The sequence below is a fragment of the Azolla caroliniana genome, unplaced genomic scaffold (assembly GCF_043228905.1).
Source record: "Azolla caroliniana isolate FFs.n. ecotype wild unplaced genomic scaffold, voAzoCaro1.0.p SCAF_58, whole genome shotgun sequence".
Taxonomy (NCBI): domain Eukaryota; kingdom Viridiplantae; phylum Streptophyta; class Polypodiopsida; order Salviniales; family Salviniaceae; genus Azolla; species Azolla caroliniana.
In genome coordinates, this window is record NW_028230493.1 from 64,548 (window position 1) to 87,595 (window position 23,048).

At 32.5% G+C, this 23,048-nt stretch overlaps 1 protein-coding gene across 1 annotated transcript; it reads right to left on the reverse strand.

Moving 5' to 3' along the window:
• Positions 1-1,086: 1,086 nt before the first annotated feature.
• Positions 1,087-1,749, reverse strand: LOC147849458 (uncharacterized). Its single transcript, XM_087337518.1, has one exon. It carries the CDS (start codon positions 1,747-1,749, stop codon positions 1,087-1,089), a length of 663 nt encoding a protein of 220 aa, XP_087193644.1.
• Positions 1,750-23,048: the final 21,299 nt, after the last annotated feature.

Sequence of the window (23,048 nt, forward strand, 5' to 3'; positions counted from 1 at the left end):
AGGGCAGCACTACAAACAATGAGCGATGTCCTCCAAGCTTGCACTACAGGCCTTCCAACCACTCATGCCACCTCTATTCCCAAGCCACTCTCCCGTTGGAACAACCCGATGGGTGATTAACCAAAAAAACACTTTGATCCGCTCGGGAAGGGATGAGTTCCATATCCTGCTCCTAGTTCTATCCACGAAGGCTAACTTGATAGCTGCATAGGACCACTTGTTGGCACACTTCTCACGATACGAACCTAACTTTCTCCCCAACCGCGTCGAGTATTCGAAGAAACCTAATGATTTATCTTGTTCTCCCTTCCACGTATATTCAACGGGATCCCATTCTACGAGCTCGAGAGGCTTGGCTTCAACCACGTACAAGATCCAATCCTCCTCAACCTCTTCGACTGGTGGATTCACCTTCCATTTCTTTCCGACTCTTGCCACAATTCTAATCGGGTACCAGCCTGCACTTTCATCTAATAATCCAATCTGGACGGTCTTCCCATTCTTTCCTAGACCCCTGACATTGATAATTTTTCCGGTATCATCACATTGTCCGGACCATTCACCCTCTTCCTCATTACCAATAGGAAGCGAGGAGAGAGCTGTATTGACTACGTCAAGCATCTTTCTGCCATTTCGGACCTTTCCCAAGTCTTCATATAGTTGATCACGATTATTGTCGGACAGCCGCATCCAATAAGCCACCAACTGTATCCCTAGACAATACAATGTAGCCCACGGTATGTGCTTGCTTTGTCCAAGCATCGTTCCTTCTGGCGATTGTACGATCTCGTTCCACAGTAGGGGTTGGCGCATCCATTTAACACTCGTACTTGGACGATTCTGACTTAGATGCCCACGGAGCATACTCCACGCCTGCATCCTTGACATACAAGTACGATCAGCCAACCGGTTAGATTTCCTCAACTTTAAGGCCATACAAAAAGGCCACACTTTGTGTGACTTCCAATGCCCACCCAGTCTTGGACTCCCGACAATGCTCCTATTATGTATCAATGTTTTCCATAACTCATTACCAGGTAGCAAGCTCCTTACCAATACCTTACATAACAATGCTTGACTCTGCAATCAAGGGTCAACCAATCCTAAACCCCCCTTACTCTTGGGAAGAACCAACGTAGACCATGATACTTTGGCTGCCGCGTTGTCTTTCCTCATCCCAGCCCAAAGGAATCCCCTAATACACGCTTTAACATTACGAATAGCTTTCTTGTCAAACATCCACACTGAAACTGCATGCCATAATGTAGACAAGAACACATGGTTAGCTACTATGATCCTGCCAGCCAATGATAAGTTCATCCCTGACCAGTTGCAAATTTTGTCACAGATTTTGCTTTGAATTTGTTGCAACTGAATTCCTTTGTCGATATCTACCCCAATCCACGTTCCCAGATACCGAGTGGCTTCCCCGTTTGCAATCCATTTGAATTCAGCATTTGGCTTCCAAACAGGCTCGGACTCCAAGATGATCGAAAAACCCTTGGACTTCTTCCAATTGATGGACGCTACCAATACCTTGCAAAAGAGCTCAATAACACTCTGTGCGCTCTCAAGATTCGCTTCATTTTCTTGGAGGTATAGCATCGTATCGTCCGGGAACTCCGACTCCAGCAGGGACTTCCTTGAATTAGGGATCGAAAAACCATGAAGATTTGCCCCTTGACTGTTAAAAAGGGCAGACATTGCTTCAGTAATAAACTCGAAATGTGCGGGTACAAGTACAGGCATAGGAAAAACTAGATACATTATATGTCATGAGTTAATGTGGCATCGATAAAAACCCGTGAAATTATTAAATCTTAAAAATGTGAGTGTGTTAGAATAATCCTCTATTTCTTGTTGATGCTTGCGCAATATATAAATATAATTTATTACTAATCAATTATTGCAATATTAAAGCGTGTACAAGATGTGATCTATTGAAGTCTATTTGGTTAGAATACTCGGTTCCTTGCTTTTTACCTGAGACGCCCGGGTACAACTAGATATATCAGATATCATGAGTTATTCAATCTTAAACGAGGTTTTTGATGAAATTTTACAAAACATTATGTTGTTCGTGACAAAAAGAAGCAGTATATTTACTTGGGGCTATTCCTCAACATCGTTACGACAATTTAGTACACCAATAATTATAGTTTCGATAAGTTGATACAATTTCGAAAAATACGCATACATTGTCAAATAATGGTGTACTCTCGATGAGCAATGCACCATGTTTCTTTATTTGAAGCAAAGAACTAGAATATTACATTAACAAATTCATTTACTAAATGAATTCCATTGTAGTCTAGTTGGTTCACATCCTTGTTTTTTACACGAGACTCCCGGGTAGAACAATTGGCATTGGAAAAACTAGATACATCATAGATCATGAGTTAATATCGCATCGAAAAAAACACTTGAAATTATTAAATCTTAAAAACGAGAGTGTGTTAGAATAATCATCAGTTTCTAGTTGATGTTTGCGCACTATATAAATATTATTTATTACTAATCAATCATTGCAATATTAGAAAGTACACAAGATATGATCCATTGTAGTCTAGTCGGTCGACACAGATCTTATGTTAACTGTTTGATAACTCAAAAACTGAAGGCCTAAAGTAGATGTTATAATAATGTACAATTAACAAAATAATCAATATTATGTTTGAAGGATTGATGACGAGCTTTACTTTAATTTTTTTCTCCTAACATCAATTTCTAAACTTCATCCCATTATTCAATTAATAGTAGAGGTTTCAAATGAAATTTGACAAAACATTATGTTGTTCGTGACAAGAAGAAGCAGTATATTTAGTCGTGGTTATTTTTCAACATGGTTACGACAAATTAGTACACAGACAATTATTGTTTGGATAACTGGATAGAATTTCCAAAAATATGCATAGATTGTAGAAGAATGATGAACTCTCGATCAACATTGGACCATATTTTTTTATTTGAAACAAAGCACTAGAATATTACATTAACTAATTCATTGACTTATGAATTCCATTGTAGTCTGGTTGGCATTGGCAAAACTAAACACATCCTAGATCATGAGGTAATGTCGCATCGATAAAAACCCTTGAAATTATTAAATCTTAAAAACGAGACTGTGTTAGAATAATCCTTAGTTTTTCGTTGATGCTTGCGCAAAATATAAATATTATTTATTTCTAATTAATGATTGCAATATTAAAAAGCACACAATATGTGATCCATTGTAGTCTAGTTGGTTAGGATACTCCGGTCTCACCCGAGAGACCCGGATTCAACTCCCGGCAATGGAAACGACAATGTCATATATTAAATTTCCGACGCATATCATCTGTTAACTGTTTGATAACTGAAAAAATCAAGACCTAAATTTCCGACTCCCGGATACAACAAAAGGCATTGGAAAAACAAGATACATCATAGATCATTAGGTAATGTTGCATCGATAAAAACCCTTGAAATTATTTAATCTTAAAAACGAGAGTGTGTTAGAATAATCCTCAGTTGCTCGTTGATACTTGCGCCATATATAAATATTATTTATTACTAATGTAAATAATGTACAATTAACAAAATAATCATTATTATGTTTGAAGGATTGATGATGAACTTTGCTTTCATTTTTTTCTCCTAACATCAATTTCTCCTAAACTTAATCCAATTATTTAATTAATAGTAGAGGTTTTAAATGAAATTTGACAAAAGATTATGTTGTTCGGGACCAGAAGAAGCAGTATATTTACTCGTGGTTATTTCTCAACATGGTTACGACAAATTAGTACACCGACAATTATAGTTTGGATAACTTGATAGAATTTCCAAAAATACGAATAGTTTGTAGAATAATGGTGAACTCTCGAACAACATTGTAGCATATTTCTTTATTTGAAGCAAAGCACTAGAATATTACATTAACTAATTCATTTACTAAATGAATTCCATTGTAGTCTAGTTGGTTCGGATCCTTGTTTTTCACACGAGACTCCCGGGTATAACAATTAGCGGTAGATTTGTTTGTGGTTAGTCATCAACATTGTTACGATAAATTAGGACACCAACAATTATAGTTTGGATAACTTGATACAATTTCAATCAATACGCATAGATTGCAAAATAATGGTCAACTATCTACAAGCATTGCACCATGTTTCTTTCTTTGTAGCACAACACTAGAATAGTACATTAAGTAGTTCATTTACTCAATAATGGTCAACCCGTGAAATGATTAAATCTTAAAAACGAGAGTGTGTTAGTATAATCCTCTGTTTCTCATTAATGGCTGCGCAATATATAAATATTATTTATTTCTAAGCAATGATTGAAAAAGAACACTAACTGTGATCCATTGTAGTCTAGTTGCTTAGGATACTCGGCTCTCATCGGAGAGACCCGTGTTCAATTCCCAGCAACGGAAACGACAATATCGTATATTAAATTTTCTACGCATATCATGTGTTAACTGTTTGATAACTCAAAAACTCAAGACCTAAAGTCGGTGTTACAATAATGTATAATTAACAAAATAATCAATATTATGTTTGAAGGACTGATAAAGAACTTTACTTTGATTTTTTCCTCCTAATATCAATTTCTAAACTTAATCCCATTATTCGATTAATGGTAGAGGTTTCGAATGAAACTAGACCAAACATTAGGTTGTTCGGGACAACAGGAAGCAGTATATTTAGTTATGGTTATTCCTCAACATTGTTACGATAAATTAGTAGACCAACAATTATAGTTTGGATAACTTGATACAATTTCAAGCAATACGCATAGATTGCAAAATAATGGTCAACGCTTGACAAGTTTTGCACCAGGTTTCTTTATTTGTAGCAAAGCACTAAAATAGTACATTAACTAATTTATTTACTAAATGAATTCCATTGTAATCCAGTTGTCTCAAATTGTAGATTTTTACTCGAAACGTGCGGGGACAAGTACAGGCATAGGAAAAACTAGATAGATTATATATCATGAGTTAATGTGGCATCGATAAAAACCCGTGAAATTATTAAATCTTAAAAACGAGAGTTTGTTAGAATAATCCTCTGTTTCTTGTTGATGCTTGTGCAATATATAAATATTATTTATTACTGATCAATGATTGCAATATTAAAAACTGTACAAGATGTAATCCATTAAAGTCTAGTTGGTCAGAATACTTGGCTCTCACGCGAGGTACCCGTGTTGAACTCTTGGCAATAGAAAGGATAACTCAAAAACATAAGACGTAAAGTAGTTACAATAATGTACAATTACCAAAATAATCATTATTATGTTGGAAGGATTGATAAAGAACTTTGCTTTGAGTTTTTTCTCCGCACATCAATTTCTAAACTTAATACGAATATTCTATTAATAGTAGAGGTTTCTAATGAGCTTTGACAAAAGATTATGTGGTTTGGGACAAGGAGAAGAAGTATATTTAGTTGTGGTTATTCCTTAACATTGTTACGACAAAGTAGTACACCAAGAATTATAGTTTGGATAATTTGATACAATTTCCAAAAATACGCATAGATTGTCGAATAATGGTGAATTCTCGATGACCATTGCACCATGTTTCTTGATTTGAAGTAAAGTACTAAAATATTAGATTACCTAATTCATTTACTAAAAGAATTCCAGTGTAGTCTAGTTGGTTCGTATCCTTGTTTTTTACACGAGACTCCCGGGTACAACAATTGGCATTGGAAAAACTAGCTACATCATAGATCATGAGTTAATATCACATCAATAAAAACCATTCAAATTATTAAATCCTAAAAACGAGAGTTTGTTAGAATAGTGCTCAGTTTCTCGGTGACGCTTGCGCAACATATAAATATTATTTATTACGAATGAATGATTACAATATTAAAAAGTACACAAGATATGATACATTATAGTCTAGTTGGTTAGGATACTCGGCTCTCACCCGAGAGACCCGGTTTCAACTCCCGGCAATGGAAACGAAAATAATATATATTAAATTTCCGACGCATATGTTTTTTTAACTGTTTGATAACTGAAAAACTCAAGACCTAAAGTAGATGTTATAATAATGTACAATTAACGAAATAATCAATATTATGTGTGAAGGATTGAGGACGAACTTTGCTTTGATATTTTTCTCCTAACATCAATTTCTAAACTTTGCGTATGTTTTAGTAGTACATGACAGTAGAATGAAATTGCACAGGTAACATCAAACTGAAGAATAGAATATAACGTTAATCTAAATTGATGAAAGTTTTGTATTATATACCTGTGTCAGAAAACTAATCTAAAACCCATTGAAAATTTGAAACAATAAAATTTGAAAAAATAAAAAATCTTGGATTTTTAATTGGAATCCAATGCGATGCACTAGATTTCAGTTGAAAATCACAGTTTTTTTTTTTTTGTAATTTTTAAAATTTTTTCCATTAAAAAATAAAAAATGGATTTTCAACTAAAATACTATGCACTACATTATATTTTAGTATATATAGCTAGAATCTAATGCAATGCGTTGGATTAGAGTCGAAAATCCATTTTTCTTTTTTCTTTTTCCAATGTTATTTATTTATTTATTTTCCATATAAAATAATAATAAACGGCTTTTCAACTGAAATCCGATACACTACATCAGATCTTAGTCTATACAGCTAGACATTGATGCATTGCATTAGATTTTAGCTGGCAATCGTCTTTTTTTTCAATTGTTTTTTATTTTTTCAAAAAATAAATAAAAATATATTAGAAAAGTGGATTTCCAACTGAAATCTAATGCACTACATCGAATTTCAATTAAAAATCCAAATTTCTTTTAGGTTTTTCATAAAACAATGGGATAATAAAAAAATATTACATTTTCAACAAAATCTGAACCATTGAGTCGGATTTCAATTGCAAATTAATGTTTTATGAAAAAACATAAGAAAAATATTGGACTTGCAATGGAAATTTGATGCACTGCATCGGATTTCTGTTGAAACTCAATGATTTTGAACGGAAATCCGATGCAGTGCATCGGATTTCCATTGAAAATCCTGTTGAAAATGATCTGTTTTCAACGGGAATCCGATGCAGTGCCTCGGATTCCCGTTGAAAACACATCATTTTAAATGGAGAAAATCACAATCTGTTTATTTTTAACACTTTTTTAGAGAAAAATATAAACAAATAAGAAAATTTGTAAACAAACAAGAAAACGTGGACTTTCAATGGAAATCCGATGCAGTGCATCGGATTCCCGTTGAAAATCCATTTTTTTCAATTCCTATATATTTATTTATGATAAAAACAAAAACAATTCAAAACAAATACAAAAAGAAAGTCAAAATATCTGAAAAATTGGAAACAAATAAGACAAAATGGATTTTCAATAGAAATCCGATGTAGTGCATCGGATTTCTCTAGAAAACCCATTTTTTGCAATTTTTATTTATTTATTTATGGGAAAAAATGAAAAAAAATTTAAAAAATACAAAACAATATTTTAAAATATGAAAATTTGGTAACAAATAGCAAAAAATTGACTTTCAATACAAATCCGATGCAATGAATCGGATTTCCTTTGAAAATTCATTTTTTCAATTTCTATATAGTTATTTATGAGAAAATAGACAAACAAAATACCAAAAAAATTCTAAAAACTATGAAAATTTGGAAATTTTCCATTGAAAATCAATTTTTTCAATATTTATTTATTTTTTATAGAAAAAATTCAAAAAAAAAGCAAATTTGGGAAAAAATATGTAAAAGTGGACTTTCAACCAAAATCCGATGTAGTGCATCGGATTTCCGTTGAAAATCCATTTTTTCAATTTTTATTTATTTTTTTATGGGAAAAATAAAAACAAATTCAAAAAAAATTCAAAAAATAAGAAAATTTTCAAAAAAATAACAAAAATTGGATTTTCAATTGAATCCGATGCACGGAATTGGATTTCCATTGAAATCTAAAATTTCAATTTTTATTTATTTATTTATGAGTAAAATAAAAAATGTTTGTTTATTTATTTATGGGAAAATGTTTTATTTTTTCAATTTGTATTTATTTATGTATTTTCGGGAAATCCATGCAATGTATCATATTTTAGTCTATGTAGCTAGAATTCAATGCAATGCATTAAAATGCAAGAGTATTTTTTTAATGGAAATTTTTAAAAAAATTCCAAGACTTACAGGAATCTGATGCATTATATCCAATTCTAGATGTATAGAGTAAAATTCGACATGTTGCGTCAAATCTAGATGGAATGAATCGGATTTCTGTACGACATCAAAGGCTTACTATGAGAATCTAAGAAAAATGGAAAACATGTTTAAGACATTTTTTAGATTCTAATGATTTTGGTAGAAAGCTTCTCTCACATAATCTAATCTTGTAAATGGAAAGTACATAATGAAATATCATAACGAAAAAGTGAGGAGGAAAGATGCATCAAGCACATCTACTCTTACATTGGATAATGTTTATATATTAGTTTATGACTTATCTTTGACCAAAACAAGTTATCTATGACAGACCACAATGAAGATACAAAAAGAGGATCTGGAATGTGGCTTCAGACACAACACAAAGACAAACAATAAGCATAACTCATAAACTCGATGAGGTTGGATTGCAATTGGATCAACACAATGCATTAGTTGCCATTGATGATGAGGATGAGACCTCATAAACTCGTACTAGTTCATCTAATGGGTATGAAGATGATGACATAAACTTGAAAAATGATTGCCCTAATACGTTAACTATAAATATTGTATTGCACATCAAGATTTGGAATCAGAATTTCTATAAATATTGGGGTTAGTCATTTTGGACATTCATTTGTAAGTTTGGCATGTCCATTATTTAGGCATTGTTTTGAACACCTAAAATTCCGTACATGCTAAAAATCAATATATTTTTGGGTCATTTTTAAAATTCCTTTACGCATGCGGCACACCTTTTTGTGAATCACCCTAATTTGTGTCATTTTTTTATGGACAGTTCTCAAAATGCGACATATTACCTGTTTCAAATGTCCCGGTGTTTATTTGTAGCAAAGCACTAAAATAGTACATTAACTAATTTATTTACTAAATGAATTCCATTGTAATCCAGTTGTCTCGAATTGTAGATTTTTACTCGAAACGTGCGGGGACAAGTACAGGCATAGGAAAAACTAGATACATTATATATCATGAGTTAATGTGGCATCGATAAAAGCCCGTGAAATTATTAAATCTTAAAAACGAGAGTTTGTTAGAATAATCCTCTGTTTCTTGTTGATGCTTGCGCAATATATAAATATTATTTATTAGTGATCAATGATTGCAATATTAAAAACTGTACAAGATGTAATCCATTGAAGTCTAGTTGGTCAGAATACTCGACTCTCACGCGAGATACCCGTATTCAACTCTTTGCAATAGAAAGGACAATATCATATATAAAATTTTGCGACGAATGTCATGCGTTAACTGTTTGATAACTCAAAAACTTAAGACGTAAAGTAGTTACAATAATGTACAATTACCAAAATAATCATTATTATGTTGGAAGGATTGATAAAGAACTTTGCTTTGATTTTTTTCTCCGCACATCAATTTCTACACTTAATACGAATATTCAATTAATAGTAGAGGTTTCTAATGAGCTTTGACAAACGATTATGTGGTTTGGGACAAGGAGAAGAAGTATATTTAGTCGTGGTTATTCCTCAACATTGTTACGACAAAGTAGTACACCAAGAATTATAGTTTGGATAATTTGATACAATTTCCAAAAATGCGCATAGATTGTCGAATAATGGTGAATTCTCGATGAGCATCGCACCATGTTTCTTGATTTGAAGTAAAGTACTAAAATATTATATTACCTAATTCATTTACTAAAAGAATTCCAGTGTAGTCTAGTTGGTTCGTATCTTTGTTTTTTACATGAGACTCCCGGGTACAACAATTGGCATTGGAAAAACTAGCTACATCATAGATCATGAGTTAATATCACATCAATAAAAACCATTGAAATTCTTCAATCCTAAAAACGAGAGTCTGTTAGAATAGTGCTCAGTTTCTCGGTGATGCTTGCGCAACATATAAATATTATTTATTACGAATGAATGATTGCAATATTAAAAAGTACACAAGATATGATACATTATAGTCCAGTTGGTTAGGATACTCGGCTCTCACCCGAGAGACCCGGTTTCAACTCCCGGCAATGGAAACGAAAATATTGTATATTAAATTTCCGACGCATATGTTTTGTTAATTGTTTGATAACTCAAAAACTCAAGACCTAAAGTAGATGTTCCAATAATGTACAATTAACAAGATAACCAATATTATGTGTGAAGGATTGATGACGAACTTTGCTTTGATATTTTTCTCCTAACATCAATTTCTAAACTTAATCCAATTATTCAATTAATAGTAGAGGTTTCAAATGAAATTTGACAAAAGATTATGTTGTTCGGGACCAGAAGAAGCAGTATATTTAGTCGTCGTTATTTCTCAACATGGTAACGACAAATTAGTACACCGACAATTATAGTTTGGATAACTCAATAGAATTTCAAACAATACGCATAGGTTGTAGAATAATGGTCAACTGTCGATGAGCATTGCACCAGGTTTCTTTATTTGTAATAGAGGACTAGAATATTATATTAACTAATTTATTTACTAAATGAATTCCATTGTAATCAAGTCGAGTATAAATCGTTGATTTATACTCGAAATGTGCGGGTACAAGTACAAGCATAGGAAAAACTAGATACATTATATATCATGAGTTAATGTGGCATCGATAAAAACCCTAGAAAATTATTAAATCTTAAAAACGAGAGTATGTTAGAATAATCCTCTGTTTCTTATTGATGCTTGCGCAATATATAAATATTATTTATTACTAATCAATGATTGCAATATTAAAAAGTGTACAAGATGTAATCCATTGAAGTCTAGTTGGTTAGAATACTCGGTTCCTTGCTGTTTACCTGAGACGCCCGGGTACAACTAGATATATCAGATATACTGAGTTAATGTGGCATCGAGAAAAACCCTTGAAATTATTCAATCTTAAAAACGAGTGTGGTAGAATAGTCCTCTGTTTCTCGTTCATGCTTGCGTAAAATATAAATATTATTTATTTGTAATCAACGATTGCAATATTAAAAAGCACACAAAATGTGATCCATTGTAGTCTAGTTGGTTAGGATACTCGGCTCTCACCCGAGAGTTCCGGGTTCAACTACCGGCAATGGAAACGACAATGTCATATATTAAATTTCCGACGCATATAATGCGTTATCTGTTTGATAACTCCAAAACTCAAGACCTAAAGTAAATGTTACAATAATGTACAATTAACAAAATAATCAATATTATGTTTGAAGGATTGATGATGAACTTTACTTTGATTGAAGGATCGATAGAAACCCATGAAATTATTAAATCTTAAAAACAAGATTGTGTTAGAATAATCATGTGTTTCTTGTAGATGCTTGCACAATATATAATGTTTTTTTTTCTTCTTCTAACATCAATTTCTAAACTTAATCCCATTATTCGATTAATGGTAGAGGTTTCAAATGAAATTGGACAAAACATTATGTTGTTCAGGATAACAAGAAGTAGTATATTTGGTTCGTATCCTTGTTTTTTACACGAGACTCCCGGGTAAAACAATTGGCATTGGAAAAACTAGCTATATCATAGATCATGAGTTAATATCACATCAATAAAAACCATTGAAATTCTTCAATCCTAAAAATGAGAGTCTGTTAGAATAGTCCTCAGTTTCTCGGAGACGTTTGCGCAACATATAAATATTATTTATTACGAATGAATGATTGCAATATTAAAAAGTACACAAGATATGATACATTACAGTCTAGTTGGTTAGGATACTCGGCTCTCACCCAAGAGACCTGGTTTCAACTCCCGGCAATGGAAACGAAAATATTATATATTAAATTTCCGACGCATATGTTTTGTTAACTGTTTGATAACTCAAAAACTCAAGACCTAAAGTAGATGTTCCAATAATGTACAATTAACGAGATAACCAATATTATGTGTGAAGGATTGATGACGAACTTTGCTTTGATATTTTTCTCCTAACATCAATTTCTAAACTTAATCCAATTATTCAATTAATAGTAGAGGTTTCAAATGAAATTTGACAAAAGATTATGTTGTTCGGGACCAGAAGAAGCAGTATATTTAGTCGTCGTTATTTCTCAACATGGTTACGACAAATTAGTACACCGACAATTATAGTTTGCATAACTCAATAGAATTTCAAACAATACGCATAGGTTGTAGAATAATGGTCAACTGTCGATGAGCATTGCACCATATTTCTTTATTTATATTAACTAATTTATTTACTAAATGAATTCCATTGTAATCAAGTCGAGTATAGATCATTGATTTATACTCGAAACGAGAGTATGTTAGAATAATCCTTGAAATTATTCAATCCCTTCAAAAACCCTTGAAATTAGAGTATGAAAAACCCTTGAAATTATTCAATCTTAAAAACGAGAGTGTGGTAGAATAGTCCTCTGTTTCTCGTTCATGCTTGCGTAAAATATAAATATTATTTATTTCTAATCAACGATTGCAATATTAAAAAGCACACAAAATGTGATCCATTGTAGTCTGGTTGGTTAGGATACTCGGCTCTCACCCGAGAGACACGGGATCAACTCCCGGCAATGGAAACAACTATATCATATATTAAATTTCCGACGGATATCATCTGTTAACTGTTTGATAACTGAAAAACTCAACTTGCCTCGGTACATAACTAATTCATTAACAAAGGACTAGAATGGTATATTGTAATCAAGTTGTCTCAGATGCTTACTTTTTACCTGGGATGCCCTACTACAAGTAGACATATCATATATCATGAGTTAATGTGGCATCGATAAAAACCCTTGAAATTATTAAATCCTAAAAACGGTAGTGTGTTAGAATAATCCTCAGTTTTTCATTGATGCTTGCACAATATATAAATATTATTTATTTCTAAGCAATTATAGCAATATTAAAAAACCCACAAGATGTGATCCATTGTAGTCTAGTTGGTTAGGATGCTCGGCTCTCACCCGAGAGACCCGTGTTCAACTCCTGACAATGGAATAGACAATATCATATATCGAATTTGGCGACGCATGTCATGTGTGTACTGTTTAATAACAACTCAAGCCCTAAAGTAGATCTTACAATAATGTACAATTAACAAAATAATTAATATTATGTTTGAAGGATTGACAAAGAACTTTACTTTAATTGTTTTCTCCTAACATCAATTTCTAAATTTAATCCCGTTATTCGATTAATGGTAGAGGTTTCGAATGAAATTGGACCAAACATTATGTTGTTCGGGACAACAAGAAGCACTATATTTAGTTGTGGTTATTCGTCAACATTGGTACGATAAATTAGTACACCAAACATTATAGTTTGGATAACTCGATACAATTTCAAACAATACGCATAGATTGCAGAATAATGGTCAACTGTTGATGACTATTGCACCATGTTTCTTTATATGTAACAAAGGACTAGAATGGTACATTAACTAAATTCCATTGTAATTAAATTGCCTCGGATCCTTGCGTTTTACCTGTGATGCCCGGGTACAAATAGATATATCATATATCATGAGTTAATGTGGGAGTGATAAAAACCCTTGAAATTTGTAAATCTTAAAAACGAGAGTGTGTTAGAATAATCCTGAGTTTTTTGTTGATGCTTCCACAAAATATAAATAGTATTTATTTCTAATCAACGATTGTAATATTACAAAGCACACAAAATATGATCCATTGTACTGTAGTTCGTTAGGATACTCAGCTCTCACCCGAGAGATCCGGGTTCAACTCCCCGCAATAGAAACGACAATATCATATATTAAATTTTTGACGCATATCATGTGTTAACTGTTTGATAACTCAATAACTCAAGACCTAAAGTAGGTGTTACAATAATGTACAATTAACAAAATAATCAATATTATGTTTGAAGGATTGATAAAGAACTTTACTTTGATTTTTTCCTCCTAACATCAATTTGTAAACTTAATCCCATTATTCCATTAATGGTAATGGTTTCGAATGAAACTGGACCAAACATTATGTTGTTCGGGACAACAAGAAGCAATATATTTAGTTATGGTGATTCCTCAACATTGTTATGATAAATTAGTAGACCAACAATTATAGTTTGGATAACTTGATACAATTTCAAGCAATACGCATAGATTGCAAAATAATGGTCAACTGTCCACAAGCATTGTAGCATGTTTCTTTCTTTGTACCAAAGCACTAGAATAGTACATTAACTAACTCATTTATTCAATCAATTCCATTGTAATCAAGTTGCCTTTAATCGTTGATTTTTACCCAAGCCGCACGGTTACAAGCACAGGCATAGGAAAAACTAGATACATCATAGATGATGAGTAAATTTCGCATTGATAAAAACCAGTGAAATTATTAAATCTTAACACGAATAGTGTGTTAGAATAATCCACTGTTTCTTGTTGATGCTTGCGCAATATGTAAATATTATTTATTACTAATCAATGAATGCAATATTAAAAACTCTGCAATATGTGATCCGTTGAAGTCTAGTCGGTTAGAATACTCGGCTCTCACCTGACAAACCCGGGTTCAACTCCTGGCAATGAAAATGACAATATCATGTATTAAATTTCTGACGCATATCTTGTGTGAACTGTTTGATTACTCAAAAACTCAAGACCTAAAGTAGATGTTACAATAATGTACAATTACCAAAAATATGCATAGATTGTAGAATAATGGTGAACTCTCGATCAACATTGCACCATATTTCTTTGCTTGAACCAAAGCACTAGAATATTACATTAACTAATTAATTTACTAAATAAATTCCATTGTAGTCTAGTTGGTTCGGATCCTTGTTTTTTTACACATAGATTGCAGAATAATGGTCAACTGTCGAGAGACCCGGGTTTAACTCCCACCAATAGAAAAGACAATATCATATATCATATTTTGCGATGCATGTCAAGTGTTAAGTGTTCGATAACTCAAAAAGTGAAGACCTAACATTATTTTTGTTCGGGATAACAATATGCAGTATATTTAGTTCCGGTTATTCCACAACTTTCTTACGACAAATTAGTACACCAACAATATAGTTTGGATAACTCGATAGAATTTCAAACAATACGCATAGATTGCAGAATAATGATCAACTTTCAATGATTATTGCACCATGTTTCTTTATTTCTAACAAAGGACTAAAATGGTACATTAACTAAGTCATTTACTAAATGATTACCATTGTAATCTAGTTGCCTCGGATCCTTGCTTTTGACCTGAGACGCTGTCGTGTGAATCTTCACACACTATGTAAAAAAATAATGAAATAATTATTATAGATTAGATTAGTAGCTTACTATAGAAAGATGGATATACTCAAGAGCTTCAAAATGTATTTTACTATATACAAAATGGAGAAATACATATCAAGTTATAAGAAAATAAAGTTTGAGAAGATAGGGAAATTAGAACTATCCCACATAGATAGGAAACTTAAGGCCTTGGCTATATAAGCACCTTGAGCTCCCTCATTTTTCATTTCTGCTAAGAGCACTTTGGCCACTTTGTCTTGATGGATGATGGTGGCCAAATTCCCTAAAATTGGAAATTGGTTGGTAAGCAAATCCGGAAAATGGGTCCGGTAAGCAAATCTAGAAACCGGCTAGTATGCAAACCGGAAACCGGCCGGTATGCAAAACCGGAACCGGAACCGGCAAGCAAAACCGGAACCGACCGGTAAGCAAAACCGGAACCGGAACCGGTATGCAAACCGGAACCGGAAATCGACCGGCAAGCAAAACCGATATCGATCGGTAAGCAAAACCGGAACCGAAACCGGTATGCAAACCGGAACCGACCGGCAAGCAAACCGGAACTGTAACTGGAACCGGCCGGCAAGCAAAATGGAACCGGCCGGCAAGGGATTCAGCGATCGAGCGGAACTGGCAACCGTACGAGGTTGGGCGCAAATTGAACGGATAAAAGGATCATGTGGCTATTTAAAGAAAGGTAAAAGAGACTAAAGTAAAGGTCAAGTGGACGGTTGCATGCAAGTAAAGAAAAAGCCATGCAACTAAAAATAGATTCAACGAAAAGAAAAGCTATGCAACTAAAAGTAGAAGCCATGCAACAAAAAGTGGAGGTATATGATCAACGAGGAAGTCCATATATAATTCCATTTCTTTTCCTATACTCAGAAGCTCTCTCCATATTATCTCGATTATTTTTCTTTTCCTTCTCAACTCCCTTATCTTAGGGAAGCTATCTCTCAAGTAAACCATAATTTCCATACGGAAGCAATCTCTCAAAATCCAAAATTCCTTGTCAAAGCCATATCACTCAAGAATCATAATCTCTTATTTCCTCTAATCTATTATTCTAATCATCTCCATAAGATAAAACTTTTGTAATCCCAATCTTGAGATTGATTATAATCTTTCTTTCCATTTATTAATGAAATTTGTGAATCTTTATCATTTTGTATTAATTGTTTAATATAATCATACGAATCTGATATCTTCTGGTCGAAGGCCCCGGGGTCCTGCCTCAAGTTCGCGTATCCTCGTCGTATTTTCGCGACAACGCCCGGGTACAAGTAGATATATCCTATATCATGAGTTAATATGGCATTGATAAAAACCCTTGAAATTATTAAATCTTACAAAAAGAGATTGTGTTAGAATAATCATCAGTTTTTTGTTGATGCTTGCGCAATATATAAATATTATTTATTTCTCATCAATGATAGCAAGATTAAAAAGCACACAAGATGTGATCCACGATAGTCTAGTTGGTTAGGATACTCGGTCCTCACTTGAGAGACCCGAGTTCAACTCCCGGGAATGGAAACGACAATATCATATATTAAATTTTCGACGCATATCATGTGTTAACTGTTTGATAACTCAAAAACTCAAGTCCTAAAGTAGGTATTACAATAATGTACAATTAAAAAAACCATCAACTTTATGTTTCAACAATTGATGACGAGCTTTACTTTGATTTTGTTCTCCTAACATCAATTTCTAAACTTAATTCCATTATTCTATTAATGGTAGAGGTTTGGAAAGAAATTGGACAAAACATTATGTTGTTCGGGACAACAAGAAGAAGAAAATATTTTATGGTTATTCCTCAACATTATTACGATAAATTAGTACACCAACAATTATAGTTTAGATAACTTGATACAATTTCAAACAATACGCATAGATTGCAGAATAACTGTTTGATAACTCAAAAACTCAAGACCTAAAGTAGATGTTATAATAATGTACAATTAATAAAATAATCAATATTATGTTTGAAGGATTGATGACGAACATTGCTTTCCTTTTTTTCTCCTAACATCCATTTCTAAACTTAATCCCATTATTCAATTAATAGTAGAGGTTTCAAATGAAATTTGACAAAATATTATGTTGTTCGGGACAAGAAGAAGCAATATATTTAGTCGTGGTTATTTCTCAACATGGTCATGACAAATTAGTACACCGACAATTATAGTTTGGATAACTTGATAGAATTTCCAAAAATACGCATAGATTGTAGAATAATGGTGAACTCTCAATCAACATTGCACTATATTTCTTTAATTGAACCAAAGCACTAGAATATTACATTAACTAACTCATTTACTAAATGAATTCCATTGTAGTCTAGTTGGTTCAGATCCATTATTTTTACACGAGACTCCCGGGTACAACAATTGGCATGGGAGAAACTAGATACATCATAGATCTAGAGTTAATATCGGATCAATGGAAACCCTTGAAATTATTAAATCTTATAACCGAGAGTGTGTTAGAATAATCCTTTGTTTCTCGTTGATGCTTGCGCAATATATAAATATTGTTTATTAGTAATCAATGATTGCAATATTGAAAAGTACACAAGATATAATCTATTGTAGTCTAGTTGGTTAGGATACTAGGCTCACCCGAGAGACCCGGGTTCAACACCCGACAATGGAAACGACAATATCATATATTAAATTTCCGACGCATATCATGTTTTAATTGTTTGATAACTCAAAAACTCAAGATTATGTTTGAAGCATTGACGACAAACTTTCCTCGATCAACATTGCAAAAATACGCATAGATTGTAGAATAATAGTGAATTCTCGATCAACATTGCAACATATTTCTTTATTTGAAGCAAAGCACTAGAATATTACGTTTAGTAATTCATTTACTAAAGTAATTTCATTGTAGTCTCCTTGGTTGGGATCCTTGTTTTTTACACGAGACTCCCGGGTACAACAATAGGCATTGGAAAACTAGAGTTGTGGTTATGGTTGTGGTTATTTGGTTGTGATTATTCGTCAACATTGGTACGACAAATTAGTACACCAGCAATTATAGTTTGGATAACTCGATACAATTTCAAACAATACGAATAGAATACAAAATAATGTTCAACTGTCGACAAGCATTGCACCATGTTTCTCTATTTGTAGCGAAGCACTAGAATAGTACATTGACTAATTTATTTTCTAAATGAATTCCATTGTAATCAAGTTGCTTGGAATCGTTAATTTCTACTCGAAACGTGCAGGGACAAGTACAGGCATACTAAAAACTAAATACATTATATATCATGAGTGAATGTGGCATAGATTAAAACCCGTGAAATTAATAAATCTTAAAATTGAGAGTGTGTTAGAATAATCCTTTGTTTCTTGTTGATGCTTGCGGAACATAGAAATCATATTTATTACTAATCAATGATTACAATATTAAAAAGTGCACAGGATGTGATACAATGTAGTGTAGTTGTTTAGGATACTCGGCTCTCAACCGAGAAACTTGGGTTTAATTCCCGGAAATGGAAAAGCCAATATCATATATTAAACTTCCGACGCGTATCATGTGTTAATTGTTTGAGAACTCAAAAACTCAAGACCTAAAGTAGGCATTACAATAATGTTTTACACTAGACTCCCGGGTAGAACAATTAGCATGGGAAAAACTCGATACATCATAGATCATGAGTTAATATGACATCGATAAAAACCGTTGAAATTATTAAATCTTAAAAACGAGAGTGTGTTAGAATAATCCTCAGTTTCTAGTTGATGCTTGCGCACTATATAAATATTGTTTATTACTAATCAATCATTGCAACATTAGAAAGTATATGATCCATTGTAGTCGAGTCGGTTAGGATACTCGGCTCTCACCTGAGAGACTCGGGTTCAACTCCCCCTGCAATCGAAACGACAACATCATATATTAAATTTTCGACGAGATACTATGTTAACTGTTAGATAACTCAAAAACTCTAGGCCTAAAGTAGATGTTACAATAATGTACAACTAACAAAATAATCAATATTATGTTTGAAGGATTGATGATGAACTTTACTTTCATTTTTTTCTCCTCATATAAATTTCTAAACTTCATGCCATTATTCAATTAATAGTAGAGGTTTCAAATGAAATTTGACAAAACATTATCTTGTTCGTGACAAGAAGAAGCAGTATATTTAGTCGTGGTTATTTCTCAACATGGTTACGACAAATTAGTACACCGACTATTATAGTTTGGATAACTAGATAGAATTTCCAAAAATACGGATAGATTGCAGAGTAATGTTGATCTCTCGATCAACATTGCACCATATTTTTTTATTTGAAGCAAAGCACTAGAACATTATATTAACTAATTCATTTACTTAATGAATTCCAATGTAGTCTAGTTGGCATTGGAAAAACTAGACACATCCTAGATCATGAGGTAATGTCGCATCGATAAAAACCCTTGAAATTATTAAATCTTAAAAACGAGAGTTTGTTAGAATAATCCTCAGTTTCTCGTTGTTGCTTGCGCAATATATAAATATTATTTATTACTAATCAATGATTGCAATATTAAAAATTACACAAGATGTGATCCATTGTAGTCTAGTTGGTTAGGATACTCGGCTCTCAGCCGAGAGACTCGGGTTCAACCATAGCAATATTATTTATTACTAATCAATCATAGCAATATGAAAAAGTACACTAGATATGATCCATTCTAGTCTAGTTGGTTAGGATACTTGGCTCTCACCTTAGAGACCCAGGTTCAAGTCCCAGCAATGGAAACGACAATATCATATATTAAATTTCCGATGCATATCATGTGTTAACTATTTGATAACTCAAAAGCTCAAGACCTAAAGTAGGTATCAAACAAAAACTCAAAACCTAAACTAGGTGTTACAATAATGTACAGTTAGCAAAATATTCAATATTATGTTTGGAGGATTGATAATGAATTTTACTTTGGTTTTTTTCTCCTAACATCAATTTCTAAACTTAATCCCATTATTCAATTAATACTAGAGGTTTCAAATGAAATTTGACAAAACATTATGTTGTTCGGGACAAGAAGAAGCAGTATATTTAGTTGTGGTTATTCCTCAACATTGTTACGACAAATTAGTACACCAAAAATTATAGTTTGGATAATTTGATACAATTTCTAACAATACGCATAGATTGAAAAATAATAGTCAACTGTCGATGATCATTGCACAATGTTTCTTTCTTTGTAACAAAGGACTAGAATGGTACATTAGCTAATTCATTTATTAAATGAATTCCATTGTAATCAAGTTGCCTCGCATTCTTTGCATTTTACTTGACACGCTCGGGTACAAGTAGATATATCATATATCATGAGTTAATGTGGCATCGATAAAAACCCTTGAAAGTATTAAATCTTAAAAATGACAGTGTGTTAGAATAATTGTTAGTTTTTCGTTGATGGTTGCGCAATATATAAATATTATTTATTTCTAATCAATGATTGCAATATTAAAAACCACACAAGATGTGATCCATTGTAGTCTACTTGGTTAGATTACTCAGCTCTCATCCGAGAGACCCGGGTTCCACTCCCGGTAATGGAAAAGACAATATCATATATCAAATTTTGCAACCATATCATGTGTTAATTGTTTGATAACTCAAAAACTCAAGACCTAAAGTAGATGTTCCAATAATGTACAATTAACAAAATAATCAATATTATGCTCGAAGGATTGATGATGAACTTTACTTTGATTTTTTTCTCCTAACATGAATTTCTAAACTTACTCCCATTATTTGATTAATAGTAAATGTTTCAAATGAAATTGGACAAAACATAATGTTGTTCGAGACAACAAAAAGATGTATAGTTGGTTGTGGTTGTTCGTCAACATTGGTACGACAAATTAGTACATCAACAATTATAGTTTGGATAACTCGATACAATTTCAAACAATACGCATAGATTGCAGAATAATGGTCAACTGTCGATAAGCATTGCTAAATGAATTCCATTGTAATCAAGTTGCCTCAAATCGTTGATTCTTACTCGAAACACGATAGGAAAAACTAGATACATTATATATCATGAGTTACTGTGGCATCGATAAAAAGCCGTGAAATTATTAAATCTTAAAAACAACAGTGTGTTACAACAATCCTCAGTTTTTCATTGATGCTTAAGGAATATATAAATATTATTTATTACCAATCAATGATTAGAATATTAAAAAGTGCACAAGATGTGATCCATTGAAGTCTAGTTGGTTAGAATACTTGGCTCTCACCCGAGATACCCGTGTTCATCTCCTGGCAATAGAAAGGACAATATCATATATAAAATTTTGCGACGCATGTCATGTGTTAACTGTTTGATAACTCAAAAACTCAAGACGTAAAGTAGTTACAATAATGTACAATTAATAAAATGAACTCAAAAACTCAAGCTCTAAAGTAGTCGTTACATTAATGTACAATTAACAAAATAATCAATATTATGTTTGATGGATTGATAATGAACTTTGCTTTGATTTTTTTCTCCTCACATCAATTTCTAAACTTAATACAAATATTCAATTAATAGTAGAGGTTTCTAATGAACTTTGACAAAACATAATGTGGTTCGGGACAAGGCGAAGCAGTATATTTAGTCGTGGTTATTCCTCAACATTGTTACGACAAATTAGTACACCAACATTGTTTCTTGATTTGAAGTAAAAGACTAGAATATTATATTAACCAATTCATTTACTAAAAGACTTCCACTATAGTCTAGTTGGTTAGGATACTCGGCTTTCACCCCAGAGACCCGTGTTCAACTACCGGCAATGAAAACGAGTATATCATATATTAAATTTCCGGCTCATAGCATGTGTTAACGGTTTGATAACTCAAGACCTAAAGTAGGTGTTACAATAATGTAGAATTACGAAAATAATCAATATTATGTTTGAAGGATTGATGACGAACTTTGCTTTGATATTTCTCTCTTAACATCAATTTCTAAAGTTAATCCCATTATTCAATTAATAGTAGAGGTTTCAAATGAAATTTGACAAAACATTATGTTGTTTAGGACGAAAAGAAGCAATATATTCAGTCGTGGTTATTTATCAACATGGTTACGACAAATGACAATGTGTTAGAATAATTGTCAGTTTTTCGTTGATGGTTGCCCAATATATAAATATTATTTATTTCTAATCAATGATTGCAATATTAAAATGCACACAAGATGTGATCCATTGTAGTCTACTTGGTTAGATTACTCAGCTCTCACCCGAGAGACCCGGGTTCCACTCCTGGTAATGGAAAACACAATATCATATATCAAATTTTGTAACAATATCATGTGTTAATTGTTTGATAACTCAAAAACTCAAGACCTAAAGTAGGTGTTCCAATAATGTACAATTAACAAAATAATCAATATTATGTTTGAAGGATTGATGACGAACTTTGCTTTGATTTTTTTCTCCTAACATCAATTTCTAAACTTAATCCCATTATTCAATTAATAGTATAGGTTTCAAATGAAATTTGACAAAACATTATGTTGTTCGGGACAAGAAGAAGCAGTATATTTAGTCGTGGTTATTCCTCAACATTGTTACGATAAATTAGTACACCAAGAATTATAGTTTGGATAACTTGATACAATTTCTAAAAATACACAT